The 14,272-nt window shown below is 35.5% G+C and overlaps 1 protein-coding gene across 3 annotated transcripts in view; it reads left to right on the top strand.

Moving 5' to 3' along the window:
- DNAJC10 (DnaJ heat shock protein family (Hsp40) member C10) overlaps positions 1-14,272 on the top strand; it is a 47,970-nt gene that overhangs the window by 21,567 nt on the left and 12,131 nt on the right. For all 3 annotated transcript variants that reach the window (XM_055572009.1, XM_055572010.1, XM_055572008.1), the window contains 5 exons: positions 2,592-2,681; positions 3,349-3,462; positions 4,915-5,029; positions 10,816-10,943; positions 11,255-11,371. In XM_055572009.1, coding sequence (XP_055427984.1) covers positions 2,592-2,681; positions 3,349-3,462; positions 4,915-5,029; positions 10,816-10,943; positions 11,255-11,371 — 564 coding nt within the window. The remainder of the gene's footprint in view (positions 1-2,591; positions 2,682-3,348; positions 3,463-4,914; positions 5,030-10,815; positions 10,944-11,254; positions 11,372-14,272) is intronic.

Below are 14,272 nucleotides of genomic sequence, written 5' to 3'. Positions count from 1 at the left end.
AATTCTTCCATTATCTGTTTAGAATGAGATGGCTGTAGCAATTACAAAGTCAATTCATGTTGCCAGATTTCCCAGAAAACCTGGGTTTATTTTACACTGTGCCATTAGCTCATGAGGATTACGTGTACTCTGGTTAACACTAAACATAGGCTCTTGCCTTCAGTACAACAATCTTATTTTTCATTGAGATCTTGGGACTTTTAGGTTAAAACAGCAAGCTCAGATATGATCTCAGGAAACATAAGTAAGTGATATTAGAAGTGTGATAACACAGGGTGATGAATTACAGTCCTTGTCCCTCCTGAAAGCATTCAAGTTTTTAAAAAATGTAAAACACTATGCTAGCTAAAAACGTTTGGCAGGTGGAATTTAGAGGCTGCACAATACCCTTGTAAATAAAACTACCAAATTTTACTCTAAAACAGGTTTATAATGAAGTTCTAGTGAATTTATAAATTACATAAAATTTTTGATGAATGTGAGTAAAGTGAATGAGCTTTGTAGTACTGAAACATGAAAGTTTTCTGTTTTGACCTTTTAAGCCCTTTGGTAACAAATTATTTCATATATTTTTGAGAGTATGTTACAGATTTTTTTTTTTAAGCAGAAAAACCGAGTTTTCTATTCTTACAGACACTGTTTCTATACATTTGACTGTGTTCTTATGTTGAACATAATGAAATGGAATACAGTAATAGTTTCTACAGGTTTTTAATAGAGTTTTATATCTTTGAGGTAATATTTGAATTGTCAAGAAAATAGTTTAAAGATAGACAGTAAACCGATCAACCCCTGTATACATTTTCTTGGTGTAACTATTGCCGCACTTATGGTAATAGCAGCTGCTTCCATGGAATTAGACTGGCAGAGAGAGTTCCATGAAAAAATATGCTGAGGATAAAATATGGACGGAAATAGACAGTTGTTAGAATTGAGATGTGTCTATTTCAGTTGTTTGTGTTTTAAATAAGAGACCTAGATCTAAAGTGTATTTAATTTTAAAATACATATTTTACATATATACATTTTACCCTGCAAAACTCCTCGGTGGTTTGATTCAGGGACTTTATTTCTAAAAACCTCTATAATAAACAAGGTCCATTCCAGTTTTCCTGTAAGTTTTTCTTAAGTCCTTCAATTCAGTTCAGTTCAGTTGTTGCCAGTCGTGTCCGAATCTTTGCGACCCCATGAACCGCAGCACACCAGGCCTCCCTGTCCATCACCAGCTCCTGGAGTCCACCCAAACTCATGTCCATTAAGTTGATGATGCCATCCAGCCATCTCGTCCTCTGTTGTCCCCTTCTCCTGCCCTCAATCTTTTCCAACATAAGGGTCTTTTCTAATGAGTCAGCTCTTCACATCATGTGGCCAAAGTATTGGAGTTTCAGCTTCAACATCAGTCCTTCCAGTGAACACCCAGCACTGATCTCCTTTAGGATGGACTGGTTGGATCTCCTTGCAGTCCAAGGGACTTTCAAGAGTCTTCTCCAACACCACAGTTCAAAAGCATGAATTCTTCTATGCTCAGCTTTCTTTATAGTCCAACTCTCACATCCATACATGACTACTGGAAAAACCATAGCCTTGACTAGATGGACCTTTGTTGGCAAAGTAATGTCTCTGCTTTTTAATATGCTGTCTAGGTTGGTCATAACTTTCTTTCCAATGAGTAAACGTCTTTTAATTTCATGGCTACAGTCACCATCTGCAGTGATTTCAGAGCCCTCCCAAAAAAGTGAGCCACTGTTTCCCCATCTATTTGCCATGAAGTGATGGAACTGGATGCCATGATCTGAATGTTGAGCTTTAAGCCAGCTTTTTCACTCTCCTCTTTCACTTTTATCAAGGGGCTCTTAGTTCTTCTGCACTTTCTGCCATTATTAATTGGGATACGAAGCATCTTGCTGTTACTGCTGCTGCTTATTTGCTTCAGTCATGTCCAACTCTGTGCAACCCTATAGACTGTAGCCTGCCAGGCTCCTCTGTCCATGGAATTCTCCAGGCAAGAGTACTAGAGTGGGTTGCTTTGCCCTCCTCCAGGGGATCTTCCCAACCCAGGGATCGAACCCTGGTCTCCTGCATTGCAGGCAGATTCTTTACCACTGAGCCACCAGGGAAGCCCATAAAGCATCTTATTAGATCGTCAAATATTCTATTATTTTTAACAATTTTTAGAAAATTTGTAAAGCACTGGCATTCTGTAAAACATGGTTAGCATTAAAATTAGATTGAATATGATACAGCTTTTCCTGCCAGTGAGCCAGAGGTCACTTGAGGTTATTTTGAGGATCATCATAGAATACCCAGCACAGTCAACAGAAAATTCCAGATAATAAAACACCTAATAATGAAATTTATTTTGCATCACTATTTTTAAATAACAACCTAGTTATATAACTCTTTAATAATTGCCAAAATATGATATACTGTCTTTTTGAAAAGGAAAATATTTAGGATAAATAGCTTGAAAACTATATTACTTCTATGGTTTTTTTTTCTTAAAAGTTCTTTCTCTGAAAACTGAAAAACTAAGACACTGAAATACTCAAATGTTGATTTAAAAAAATAACAATATGATTCTCTTATTTTAGTTTCTTAATTCATTGGATGCTAAAGAAATTTATTTGGAAATAATGCATAATCTTCCAGATTTTGAACTCCTTTCTGCAAATTCACTACAGGTAATTTTTTTTTTAATAATAAATAGTAACAAATATTGATAAATTTTATCAGTTGATTCCAGGTTTGCTGGGATTGCAGCTTGAGAGTGGAGCTGTAGCTTTGAAAAACTAGTCCTGAAGGCGAGTTCAGGAGGAGCACCAGAAAAGACAAGATACTGCTCACAAAGCAGCTTTGAATCTGTACGGGGGCTCTGTGTTCCTCTCTACAGAACAGTTTGTGTTCACTGAGAATTACAGAGCAGCTTTAGAAACATTCAGTTTGTAGTAGAATCAATTAGTTTCTTCTACTTATTGATCCCAGAGTTTTCTAAGTCTGTATTCCTTTGAAACTTGCTGTTAAACCTGAAAGCAATCTGGCTTCCCCACCTTTCAGCTTTTGAGCTCTGTGTCGTTAAAACTGTGTTTTTCTTAGCACAGTCATCTACCTTAAGATTTTATGATTTAGTGGCTCTTTTCTTTCTATAATACTGTATAACTGGTTTATATAGCATTATTCCAAATAAACCACAAAATAAGAATGTGACTGGGTCTGAATTTTAGACAGTATTTTAAAGTAATGGGTAGGATAGTTAAAATTAAATCAAAGAAATAAAGATTGGAACTCTTAGGATTTTTCATCTCTGATGTTTCTTTCCCTTTATCACTTTCTTTTTTAATCACTTTTAAGGATCGTTTAGCTCATCATCGGTGGCTCTTATTTTTTCAATTTGGACAAAATGAAAATTCAAATGATCCTGAGTTGAAGAAACTAAAAACTCTACTTAAAAATGAACATATTCAGGTAAGAAAAATTTATTCTGCCTACCCTTCTCCTTTTCTGCTGTCTTCTTAATTTAGTACATAAAGTTATGTTTTAAATAACATTAAAGATGTTTACTTGAATTCTAAATTTAGAAACCCCTAAATGCTTTTGTTCTTCTATTTTGTTTTTTTCTACTGAAAATTAAAATGATATCTGAAAAAGTTTAACCTTCCTTACTCTTGAGCAGTTGGTATGTGATAAATCTCTATGATATAGTTTTTCTGGAATGCAGAAAATTATAGCTTTTTTTAAGTACTTGTTTCTTTATATAAGTAATTCATGTTCATTATTTTACATTATGATATTATAAATAATTACAAAAATGAGTTAGAGATTTCTAAAAATTATATGTATTTTCACCACTGTTAAGAATTTACTGTTAAAACTGTTGAGGCTTTTTAAACGTGGGTATGTGTTAGCACATATGTATACATGTGCACCTCTGTGCATATTGTACTGGCCATGGTAATAGACATACACATGTGAATTTATATGTATGCTTTTATTCTCTTCTGTAAAATTTTCCATTTAGTGATTAAAAACTTTTCTACATACCAGTGTAATATATATTGATATGTATATTTTTGTGTATGTATATGTATCAGCATCCAAAGACTAAGCAGCCTCTCACTGTATGGCTACACTATGGTTGTTTAACCTATTCTCTCTTACTGGTGACTTGAAGTTGTTTCCATTTTTATATCAAAAAAGATACACTGGAAAATGCACTATGAGGAATTTTTTGAACCAAGGTTATATTTTCTTAAAAGTTTTTTATCCTCATTATCAGAGCCTTCCTTCTTACTGACAGCATGGGAGTGACCCATTTCTTCTCTACACCAGGGCCAGCCCCGGTATTACCATTCTTTATAATCAGCACTGTTTGGATAGGCCAAAAGTGATATGTTAATAATACTCATTTATTTGCTTTCTATTTTATTTTCTGTGTATGTCTCTGCCCGTTTTCTTTCTCCTGATGGGATGTTTATCTTTTATTTCTTAATAGAAACCCTCTATTTTAAATGCTGAAGATATTTTTTCTTGGTTTATCATCTGCCTACTAGGTTTGTTCCCACACTGTATGAAATCTCTCTGCTTCTGCAGCCTTAAGACGTTGTTTCTCTCCCCCTTGTCAAGATAATATAAATATCCTCTAAGTTTTTAGAAGGTTGGGCTTCATAAACAACTTAATATTTTCCTGGTGATTTCCTCTCAGGTTTTTGAGATCTCCAAGAGGCATTATTTGTACTAAATGTAGTTTCAGTGTTAAATGTAAATTAATGATAACTGTTTCTTATTTTCGTGGTCCATTAACTTGTTTAGAAGCTGTGTTGTTTTTATAGAAATGTCATTTTTGGATTATCCTTATGAATATTTAATTGAATGGATAAGATTCTATTTTCAGCATATTGAACTTTCTCTTTCCTTTAGATTGGCAAGTTTGACTGTTCCTCTGCACCAGACGTTTGTAGTAACTTCTATGTTTTTCAGCCATGTCTAGCAGTATTTAAAGGACAGGGAACCAAAGAATTTGAAATTCATCATGGTAAGAAGGGGGGGAAATGATTTAAAAATTTCTTCGTTTTTTAATTTTACTTTTTACCTTGTTTTATATGGACATGATTATTATAAAATAACTTTGCTTTCATTTATTAGTAAATGTTTCTTAAAGGAAAAGATATTTTGAATTATATATAGTTATTTTATCTTCTTTATTCTTTTTAAGATAAATCCCTTTCTTCTACCTAATATTTTGATCAGTGTTTCAGTAAGAACTCTAGTGACTTGTCAGGCTAGTAAAGAATTTAAGGGTCTTGCTGGTTGACAAAAATAAGCAACACCTATTGTTTCCATTTCAGTGTACCTAATGTAGCATCTCAACCATTATGGGCAATTTCTAGATAGTCTATTAGATGTTTTTCCAACACTTGATGACCAAACATCTCCATTAACTCCTTTGTTAGCTTTCTTGAATTTTGAATTTGTATTTCTGCATTTCAGCTTGTTCAGGACATTAGCCCTGCATCATGTAGATGCAGTTCCAATTCCTGAAGTTTGGTATACATCATTGTCTCTGTCCTGAAAAAGGTCAAGTGTAGCAAAAGATAGACACAAAGTACCAACATTAACAGTTAGTAAATAACAGATACTGATACTATGCCTGTAGGGTGACAAGCATTCTTATAGGTGTTAGGAATGCAAAATTGTAAGATATGGGCTCTGCTCTCAGGAAGTTTAAAATATCATCTAGTGCGGGGGCTGCTGAGAAAAGGGAGATTTTTAGGGAAATATGAAGGACATTGTAATAGTCATTATAAATTATGAGATCAAATAAAGAGACTTTGCATCAGGAGGTGATATTTGAATTAAGGTGACATTTGAACACTCAGTTTCCCCAGGCAAATACAAGAAAACAAGTGAGGTCCCCTAGACTGAAGGAACTATGTGAGCAAGACGACAAGATAAATTTAACAGTAACTACTGTTTATTCAGTGTTTTTTATAAATATGGTTTCCTAAAGGTATTTGCATACTGTGCATATCCATGTATATCTTCACAGCAAGGCAGAAAACTTAGGCTCAGAAAGATAAAATAAACTGGTGCAGGTAGATGTTGTATCCAAATATGTCTTGACTCCAAAGCCTAGACTTACAGCTGCACTAAACTTTGCCATCTCGTAAAAGTGCTGGAAATGACCTAAGGTTTCATAGTGTTCTGTTCTTTTCTGCCTCTGAAATATTTCTGATTCCTTCTCTAGTCTATGCTTGCTGCCTTATTTCAGGTCCATCATCTCCATCTTGTCTAATATCCTCCAGTATAATTATCTGCCTCATAGCATGTTTTGTTTACAATTAATTCTTTGTTTTCTTTGCAGATTTATTACCATAGAATACCTGGAACCTTCATATGCCACTTTTCTGCCTTGAGTCTTCTGATCTCGTTAGGAATAAACTTCAGATTCCCTAGCATAGGAGCAATGACTTTGTCTTGGTCACCACTGTATTTCCAGCACCTAGAATGGCGGTGCATAACAGGAATTCAGTAAATAGTTGTTAAGTTAAAAGTTAACCTGCCTCTGCCTGGTTTTCCAGCCTCATCTCCCACCTCTGCCCCTGCAAATAATTCCAGCTCTAGCTACTTGTGAATCATTGAAAATACCATGTTCTTTCACTCCTGTGCCTTACACAGATTTTTCTTCCTCCTGCAATGTAATCATTACTTCTTGGCCCTCAAAATATTTAGCAAACTCCAAGTCACCCTTCAAAACTTCACTTAACGCATTTTCTCCCTTGGAATACACCATGAATACCCAAGTACTTCCTTTTGTGTGTTGTCACTAACTTTACAGCATAACTTGTATTATTTCTTTGGATTTAAATAGATATTTATGTGCCAGGTGCAATATTAGAGAGTAGGCAAAGAATAGGTACTATCCTTATCTGTATCTTAAAGGACATTATGAAGTAGAGAAAACAGACAAGTAGATGGGCAACTTTTTAAATGTCTGACATGAGGAGTATTAATCTATTTCCGAGTAGTAAATTACCCCTAAAACTTAGCAGTTGATTTATTTTTTTGTTCATACTAGAACATGCAAAACATTTTTTCTTTTTTTTTAATTTATTAATTTTAATTGGAGGCTAAATTACTTTACAATATCCTAGTGGTTTTTGCCATACATCAACATGAATCAGCCACAGGCTCACATGTGTTCCCATCCAGAACCCACCTCCCACCTCCCTCCCCATCCCATCGCCCAGGGTCATCCCTGTGCACCAGCCCTGAGCACCTTGTCTCATGCCTCAAACCTGGACCAGCGATCCACTTCATGTATGATAATATACACATTTCAGCGCTACCCTCTCAAATCATCCCACCCTCACCTTCTGCCACAGAGTCCAAAAGACTGTTCTTTACATCTGTGTCTCTTTTTCTGTCTCACATATAGGGTCATTGTTAACCATCTTTCTAAATTCCATATATATGTGTTAGTATACTGTATTGATGTTTTTCTTTCTGACTTACTTCACTCTGTATAATAGGCTCCAGTTTCATCCACCTCATGAGAACAGATTCAAATGCATTCTTTTTAATGGCTGAGTAATATTGCATTGTGTATATGTACCACAGCTTTCTTATCCATTCATCTGCTGATGGACATCTAGGTTGCTTCCATGTCCTGGCTATTGTAAACAGTGCTGCGATGAACATTGGGGTACACGTGTCTCTTTCAATTCTTGTTTCCTCGGTGTGTATGCCCAGCAGTGGGATTGCTGGGTCGTATGGCAGTTCTATTTCCAGTTTTTTAAGGAATCTCCACACTGTTCTCCGTAGTGGCTGTACTAGTTTGAATTCCCACCAACAGTGTAAGAGGGTTCCCTTTTCTCCACACCCTCTCCAGCATTTATTGCTTGTAGACTTTTGGATAGCAGCCATTCTTACTGGCGTGAGATGGTACCTCATTGTGGTTTTGATTTGCATTTCTCTGATAATGAGTGATGTTGAGCATCTTTTCATGTGTTTGTTAGCCATCTGTATGTCTTCTTTGGAGAAATGTCTGTTTAGTTCTTTGGCCCATTTTTTGATTGGGTCATTTATTTTTCTGGAATTGAGCTGCAGGAGCTGCTTTTGTATATTTTTGAGATTAATTCTTTGTCAGTTGCTTCGTTTGCTATTATCTTCTCCCATTCTGAAGGCTGTCTTTTCACCTTGCTTATAGTTTCCTTTGTTGTGCATAAGCTTTTAAGTTTAAGTAGGTCCCATTTATTTATTTTTGCTTTTATTTCCATTACTCTGGGAGGTGGGCCATAGAGGATCCTGCTGTGATTTATGTCAGAAAGTATTGTGCCTATGTTTTCCTCTAGGAGTTTTATAGTTTCTGGTCTTACGTTTAGATCTTTAATCCATTTTGAGTTTATTTTTGTATATGGTGTTAGAAAGTGTTCTAGTTTCATTATTTTACAAGTGAAAAGTTTTCCCAACACCACTTGTTAAAGAGATTGTCTTTTCTCCATTGTATAAACTAAGCAGTTTAAAACAATGAACATTTATTAACTCAACACAGTTTCTAGTGTTCAGGAAGCTGAGAACAGCTTAGCTGAGTGGTTCTGGCTTGGGTTTTCTCATGAGGTTGCAGTCCCAGTGGGTAAGGACTATAGTCATCTGAAGATTGGACTGTGGCTGGCAGATTTGGCTCCAGACTGACTCATGGCATAACCAGGAGGCCTCAGTTCCTCACCAGGTGACCTTTCTGTGGGGCTGCTTACTTATCCCAGAATGAATGATCAGAGAGAGAGACATACACAGAAGCAATGATATCTTTTATAATCTGATCTCAGACAGTATAAACCAGCACACTCACCATATTCTATTGATGTATACACCAACCCTGGTACAACAGTCGTATGGGTCATTGAAGGCGATCTTGGAGATATCTACCCTAATATGAGTATGGGTTTCACTTAGGAAGAATACATAGATGGAGTAATTTTCTGAGGTTAGAGAAAGCAGTCTCTTCGTTGAGATCTAAGTAGAAATAATGGTTATACAAATAAAGAGGTCTTAAATATGTTCCAAGCACAGGAACCGTTAAGTGTATTCTGGAACTCTGAAATAAGAGAGAGCCTTATTCATTCTTAGAAGGCAAGAATTTTAGGATAATTGGAATGTGGAGTGTGGAAAGGAATGAGACTTAAGGCTGGAAATGGCACTGGGGTCCCAATAGTGTGTTTCATCTGTCAGGTAATAAAGTAGTTTGGACTCTATCCTGGCGACAGAGCAAAGGCTTTCATGGATTTAAGCAGAGATGTGACTTAACTAGTTCTACATTTTAGAAAGTTAACTGGCTGCCTAGAATTGGAGGGAGGGAAAGCAAGTAGAAGTCTGATGTAGTCATTTATGTAAGACAAGATTGGTGATGTAGATGAGAAGTAGACAGTTTTTAAATGAATGCAAAAATCAGTATAACTTGATTGTGTTTAAATGTAGGGAGATAAGAAAAGGAAACTCAAGTTTCTGACTTGGCAACTGAGTGACTGACTGCACCATTCTGTAAGAAAGAGAGCACTGGGGGAGGAGGTGACATGAAGTACACACCCCTGGTTCACAGTTGAATATAGGCCTGGTCTCAGAAGAGTTTGGGCTAAAACTCTTTCATTGGTAATTGAAGCCTTAGGTGAGGATGACCTTGTCCAAAAGTGAATACAGAGACAAGATTGGGGTCCTGTGAATCATTTTTAAGACTGTCAAAGATAGAAGAATTTATGAAGCAATTCTAGCAGCAGTAGCTAAAGAGGAAAAAGCAGGACAATGTGGTATCATTTATCACTGTTTAAATATTTATGAAATGTTTCTTTTCTATTGGCCTATGAACTCCTTAAAGAGAAAGTGTGTATCTTTTATTTTGCATGTGCTATGGCATTTAAAACAGGACCTGACACACAATAGGTGCTTTACTTAATATTAAGTATTGAGGGAATAAATCAGAGGGCACATGGGAAAATGGATTACGTTGTGGTCCTAAGAAAGCTAGTATTTTCGAAGCCAAGGAGTATATTCTTTAAGCAGTGGCCTTTAAGCAAGGGGACCACATGATCGGATTAATGTTTTTGTAACTTGCCTCTGGTAGCAGTGTAGAAAATGAATTAGTTAAGGAAGGCAGAATAGAAAGACCAGCTTGGTTATTTCAGTAGGCTAGACTACATTTAGGCAGTAGCCTAAATCGGGGTTGGAGATGGTAAGAGATAGAATGGTTGGAGCTGTGATATACAGGCAGAGAGAGAAAGCAAGAATCACTCTAGGAAATCTTATTTAGCACCTAGTGGATGATTACACTATTGTCAAGGTAGGAAAGGTGAGAAAAGGAGCAAGTTTAGGGAAGAATAACTCAACTTTGATTTGTGTATATTTTGTTTGAAATGTCCATATGACATCCAGGTAAATATTTCCACTGGGTAACTCAGGTCTTGAATTCATACGAGAAGTCTAGGTTGAAGAAACCGACATCAGAGTTAGGCCGTAACAGTAGTTCAGGCAAGCAAAAAGAACTCCAAGAACGTTGGGAGGAAATAATTCTCCTACTGAGGATGAAGGAAATTTTCAAAGAGGTCTTGACGTTTTATCTGATCCTGCAAGAAGCAGAGTGTAAAGCAAAGGTTTCTCTGGCAGAGCAAACTTAACGTAGTATACAGAATACTAAAACCTCCACCAAATCAATTTGTTCATAAGTTTATCTTCTCTCCAATATTTCAAGTATAAAAGCTTTGAAATGTTTCTATGGATAAAAAGACAAAATGTAGATTTTAATTTTTCTCTTTTTTCTCTGTTTCAAAGGAAAGAAGATTCTGTATGACATACTTGCCTTTGCCAAGGAAAGTGTCAATTCTCATGTTACCACACTTGGACCTCAAAATTTTCCTGCCAATGAAAAAGAACCATGGCTAGTTGATTTTTTTGCCCCTGTAAGTTATATTTATCTGTCATATTTAAACATTTTCAGGTTTTCTCCTGTTATGACAAAAAAAAAAAAAAAAACATTTTCTAGGTAACCTTGAACAATGAATATTAGAATCATGTTACTCAATTTGGCTGCTGTTACATACTGTTTTTAAGAAAGGCTGACATACTTGCCCTTCCAAGGACTGAGTATATAAATGCTTAACATTTGTAACTGTAATAAATATTGTTTATCTTAGCATATTGCTTGTTGCAAAAAAATGTGGTTTTTTGGTTTCATTTGGCTTGGTGCTTATGAATATTTTTTCTTCAATAGTGGTGTCCACCATGTCGAGCTTTATTGCCAGAGCTGCGAAAAGCATCAAAGCATCTTTATGGTCAGCTTAAGTTTGGTACATTAGACTGTACAGTTCATGAAGGACTCTGTAACATGGTAAGGCAAAGTATAAATATTTATTCTAATGTTTTTGTGAAATGTTTCAGCAACCTCACACTAAAGCGATAAAATAACTTTCAAAAGTACATCTAACATTTAGAGTAGTAACATATTACTTAAATAATTTCATCAAAATGATATAAAATTATGATTGGATTAAACATAAATATTTAAGGTTTTTTTTTAATTTAACATTACCTTTTTCAATCTATGGGCATGTCTGGTCACTCAGATGGTAAAGAATCTGCCTGCAATGCAGGAGACCCGGGTTTGAACCCTGTGTCAGGAAGATGCCCTAGAGAAGGGAGTGGCTACCCACTCCAGTATTCTTGTCTGTGGACGGAGGAGCCTGGCGGACTACAGTCCATGGGGTTGCAAAGAGTCGGATAGGACTGAGCAACTAACACTTTGACTATGCTTTCTTTTTGGCAACCTATAGTTTTTATTCTTTGTCTTCTAAATGTAGTTAATAGAAATTAAGCAGGCTTTTTTAAACCTTTATTTACATAACATACTTTCTTAGGTTAATAAATATTTACTCTTCAGTTTAGGAAGAAATAGAAATTATAAAATATTCTTGGGGGGGAATCCTAAATCAGATCAAGCCTACAGATATTAGTGTATAGGAAATCCAGTTACAGGACATAGTAAGTGATATGCGGGTATGCATACAATCTTCAAATCCCAGCATGTAGAGAACTTTTTAGGACAAATAGCAGTTTACTGGACATACACATTGAAAGAAGGAAAAAAGATATTAAAAGGACTGATAAGACTGTCATTCAAATACAGTGTTCAGGCCTTGTATTCAAACAAACCAACTCAAAAAAAGATAATTGGAGAAACTTTAACACTGAATTTCTGATGATTTTCAGTAATTATTATTATGAAGGTATACAGATAGCCAATAGGCCTATGGAAAGTTGTTCAACTCTGGTTATTAGAGAAATATAAATTACGACAGTATCACCTCACATTAGTTAGAATGGCTGTCACCCAAACGTCTACAAACAGTAAACCCTGAAGACGGTATAGAGAAAAATGAGCCCTCCTACACTGTTGATGGGAATATAAATTAGTACAGCCACTATAGAGAATATGAAGGTTCCTTAAAAAACTAAAAATAGAGCTACCATATGATCCAGCAATCCTAACCCTGGGTATATGTCTAAAAAAAACAAACTCTAATTTGAAGAGATACAGTTCATAGAAGCACTATTTACAATAGCCATGATATGGAAACAACCCAAGTGGCTATCAGCAGACAGTTGGCTTAAGATGTGTATGTGGGGGGGGAGGGGGGTGGTTGTTGTGTGTACACAAAGGATATTACTTGGCCAGAGAATGTTATACTTAGTGAAGTAAGTCAGACAGAGAAAGCCAAATATTATACCATATCACTTATATGTGGAATCTTAAAAATTACACAAATCAGCCTGTATACAAAACAGAGACATGCTCACAAACATTGTTAGCAAAGCCTGAGGTGATGAGTTACAAGTATGAGATTAACAGACACACACTACTACACAAAATAAGCAACAAAGACAGTGTACAGCACAGGGAATTATATTCAATATGTGGTAATAACCTATAGTGGAAAATAATCTGAAATATATGTGTATATATATATATATATATATATAACTAAATCATTTTGCTGTAGAACTGAAGCCTACCCAATGTTGTAAATCAACTATATTTCAATTTTTTTAGGAAGTAATGTGTTTTAAAACCATAATAGAAGTAAATGTAGGGTGAAATCTTTATGCATCTATGTGAGGAATAATTTCATTCCACAGAGATGCTCATGCCTGCCAGTGCACACATCCACTGAGGATAAAAGTTATGAATGATTTTAGCTTCATTGAATGTTAAAACTATTGCCAAAGAAAGAGACATTATAAAGTCGAAACAAACAACAGACTGAGGAAATATTTGCAGCACATACAACTGACAAAGCCTTACTGTCCAGAATGTTTCAAGACTACAGATCAGTTTTTTAAAATAGCAAAAGAATGAGGAGGTTTAGACATTTTATAAAGGCAGAAATTCGATAAATGTGAAAAACGTCCTCAAGAAAGTACAAATTATTACGGTGGTCATATACCCTCCCTCAGTCAAATTAAAAAAATTTAGCTGACCAGTGGAGTAGCAAGTACATGAATGAATAAATTATCCAGTTGTACAGTAGAATAATCATAGAGGATTTAAAACTAGATCTGTCTTTACCAGCATGTTTGGTAAATCTCAAGACTATAATGAAAAAAAGCAGATTATAGAATAGTATACAGAGTGTGATAAAATTATAGGAAGTTTATAAGTGCTCGGACATTACAGTATACTGTTTAGGAATACACGTGCATGTAGCAAAAGTGTAAAACATCAGTGGATTGGATACGTGCTTATTTCAGGATATTGGTTACTCCTAGCATCAGGAAGGGAAGGAAATGGGATCAAAAAGGAGAGCCTCCAAAAATCTGCCAGAACGGCAGAAAAGTTAATCGTCCTTAAATGTAGCGGTAGAGATATGTATTTGTTAGATGAGTCTCTCTTTATATCATGTTTGAAATTTCATTAAAATAAGTTTAAAAAATGAAATAAGTAGGGCCTTTGGTTTTAAATGTCTTGTATGGGACTTTGAAAAGTTGCTAAGCAAAAATGAAGAATTGTGTTCAACAGTAATTTGAATTCCTGTAGTTTTTCTACTTTTCATCTCAGTTTTTAATTTTCTATAGATAATTAAGCAGAGTGTAGATATTTAAACCTGGAAATATCAGATATCAAGGTATCAAATTCACCTGGAATAGAGGCCAGGATTCCTTACTCACTAATTGGTTAACCTTCACCAAGTCCATGAGCCTCTCAGTACCTCAGTTTCCTCATCTATAAAGTTGA

The sequence above is a fragment of the Bubalus kerabau genome, chromosome 3 (genome assembly GCF_029407905.1).
Source record: "Bubalus kerabau isolate K-KA32 ecotype Philippines breed swamp buffalo chromosome 3, PCC_UOA_SB_1v2, whole genome shotgun sequence".
Taxonomy (NCBI): domain Eukaryota; kingdom Metazoa; phylum Chordata; class Mammalia; order Artiodactyla; family Bovidae; genus Bubalus; species Bubalus kerabau.
This window is presented reverse-complemented; position numbering and strand designations above follow the sequence as displayed.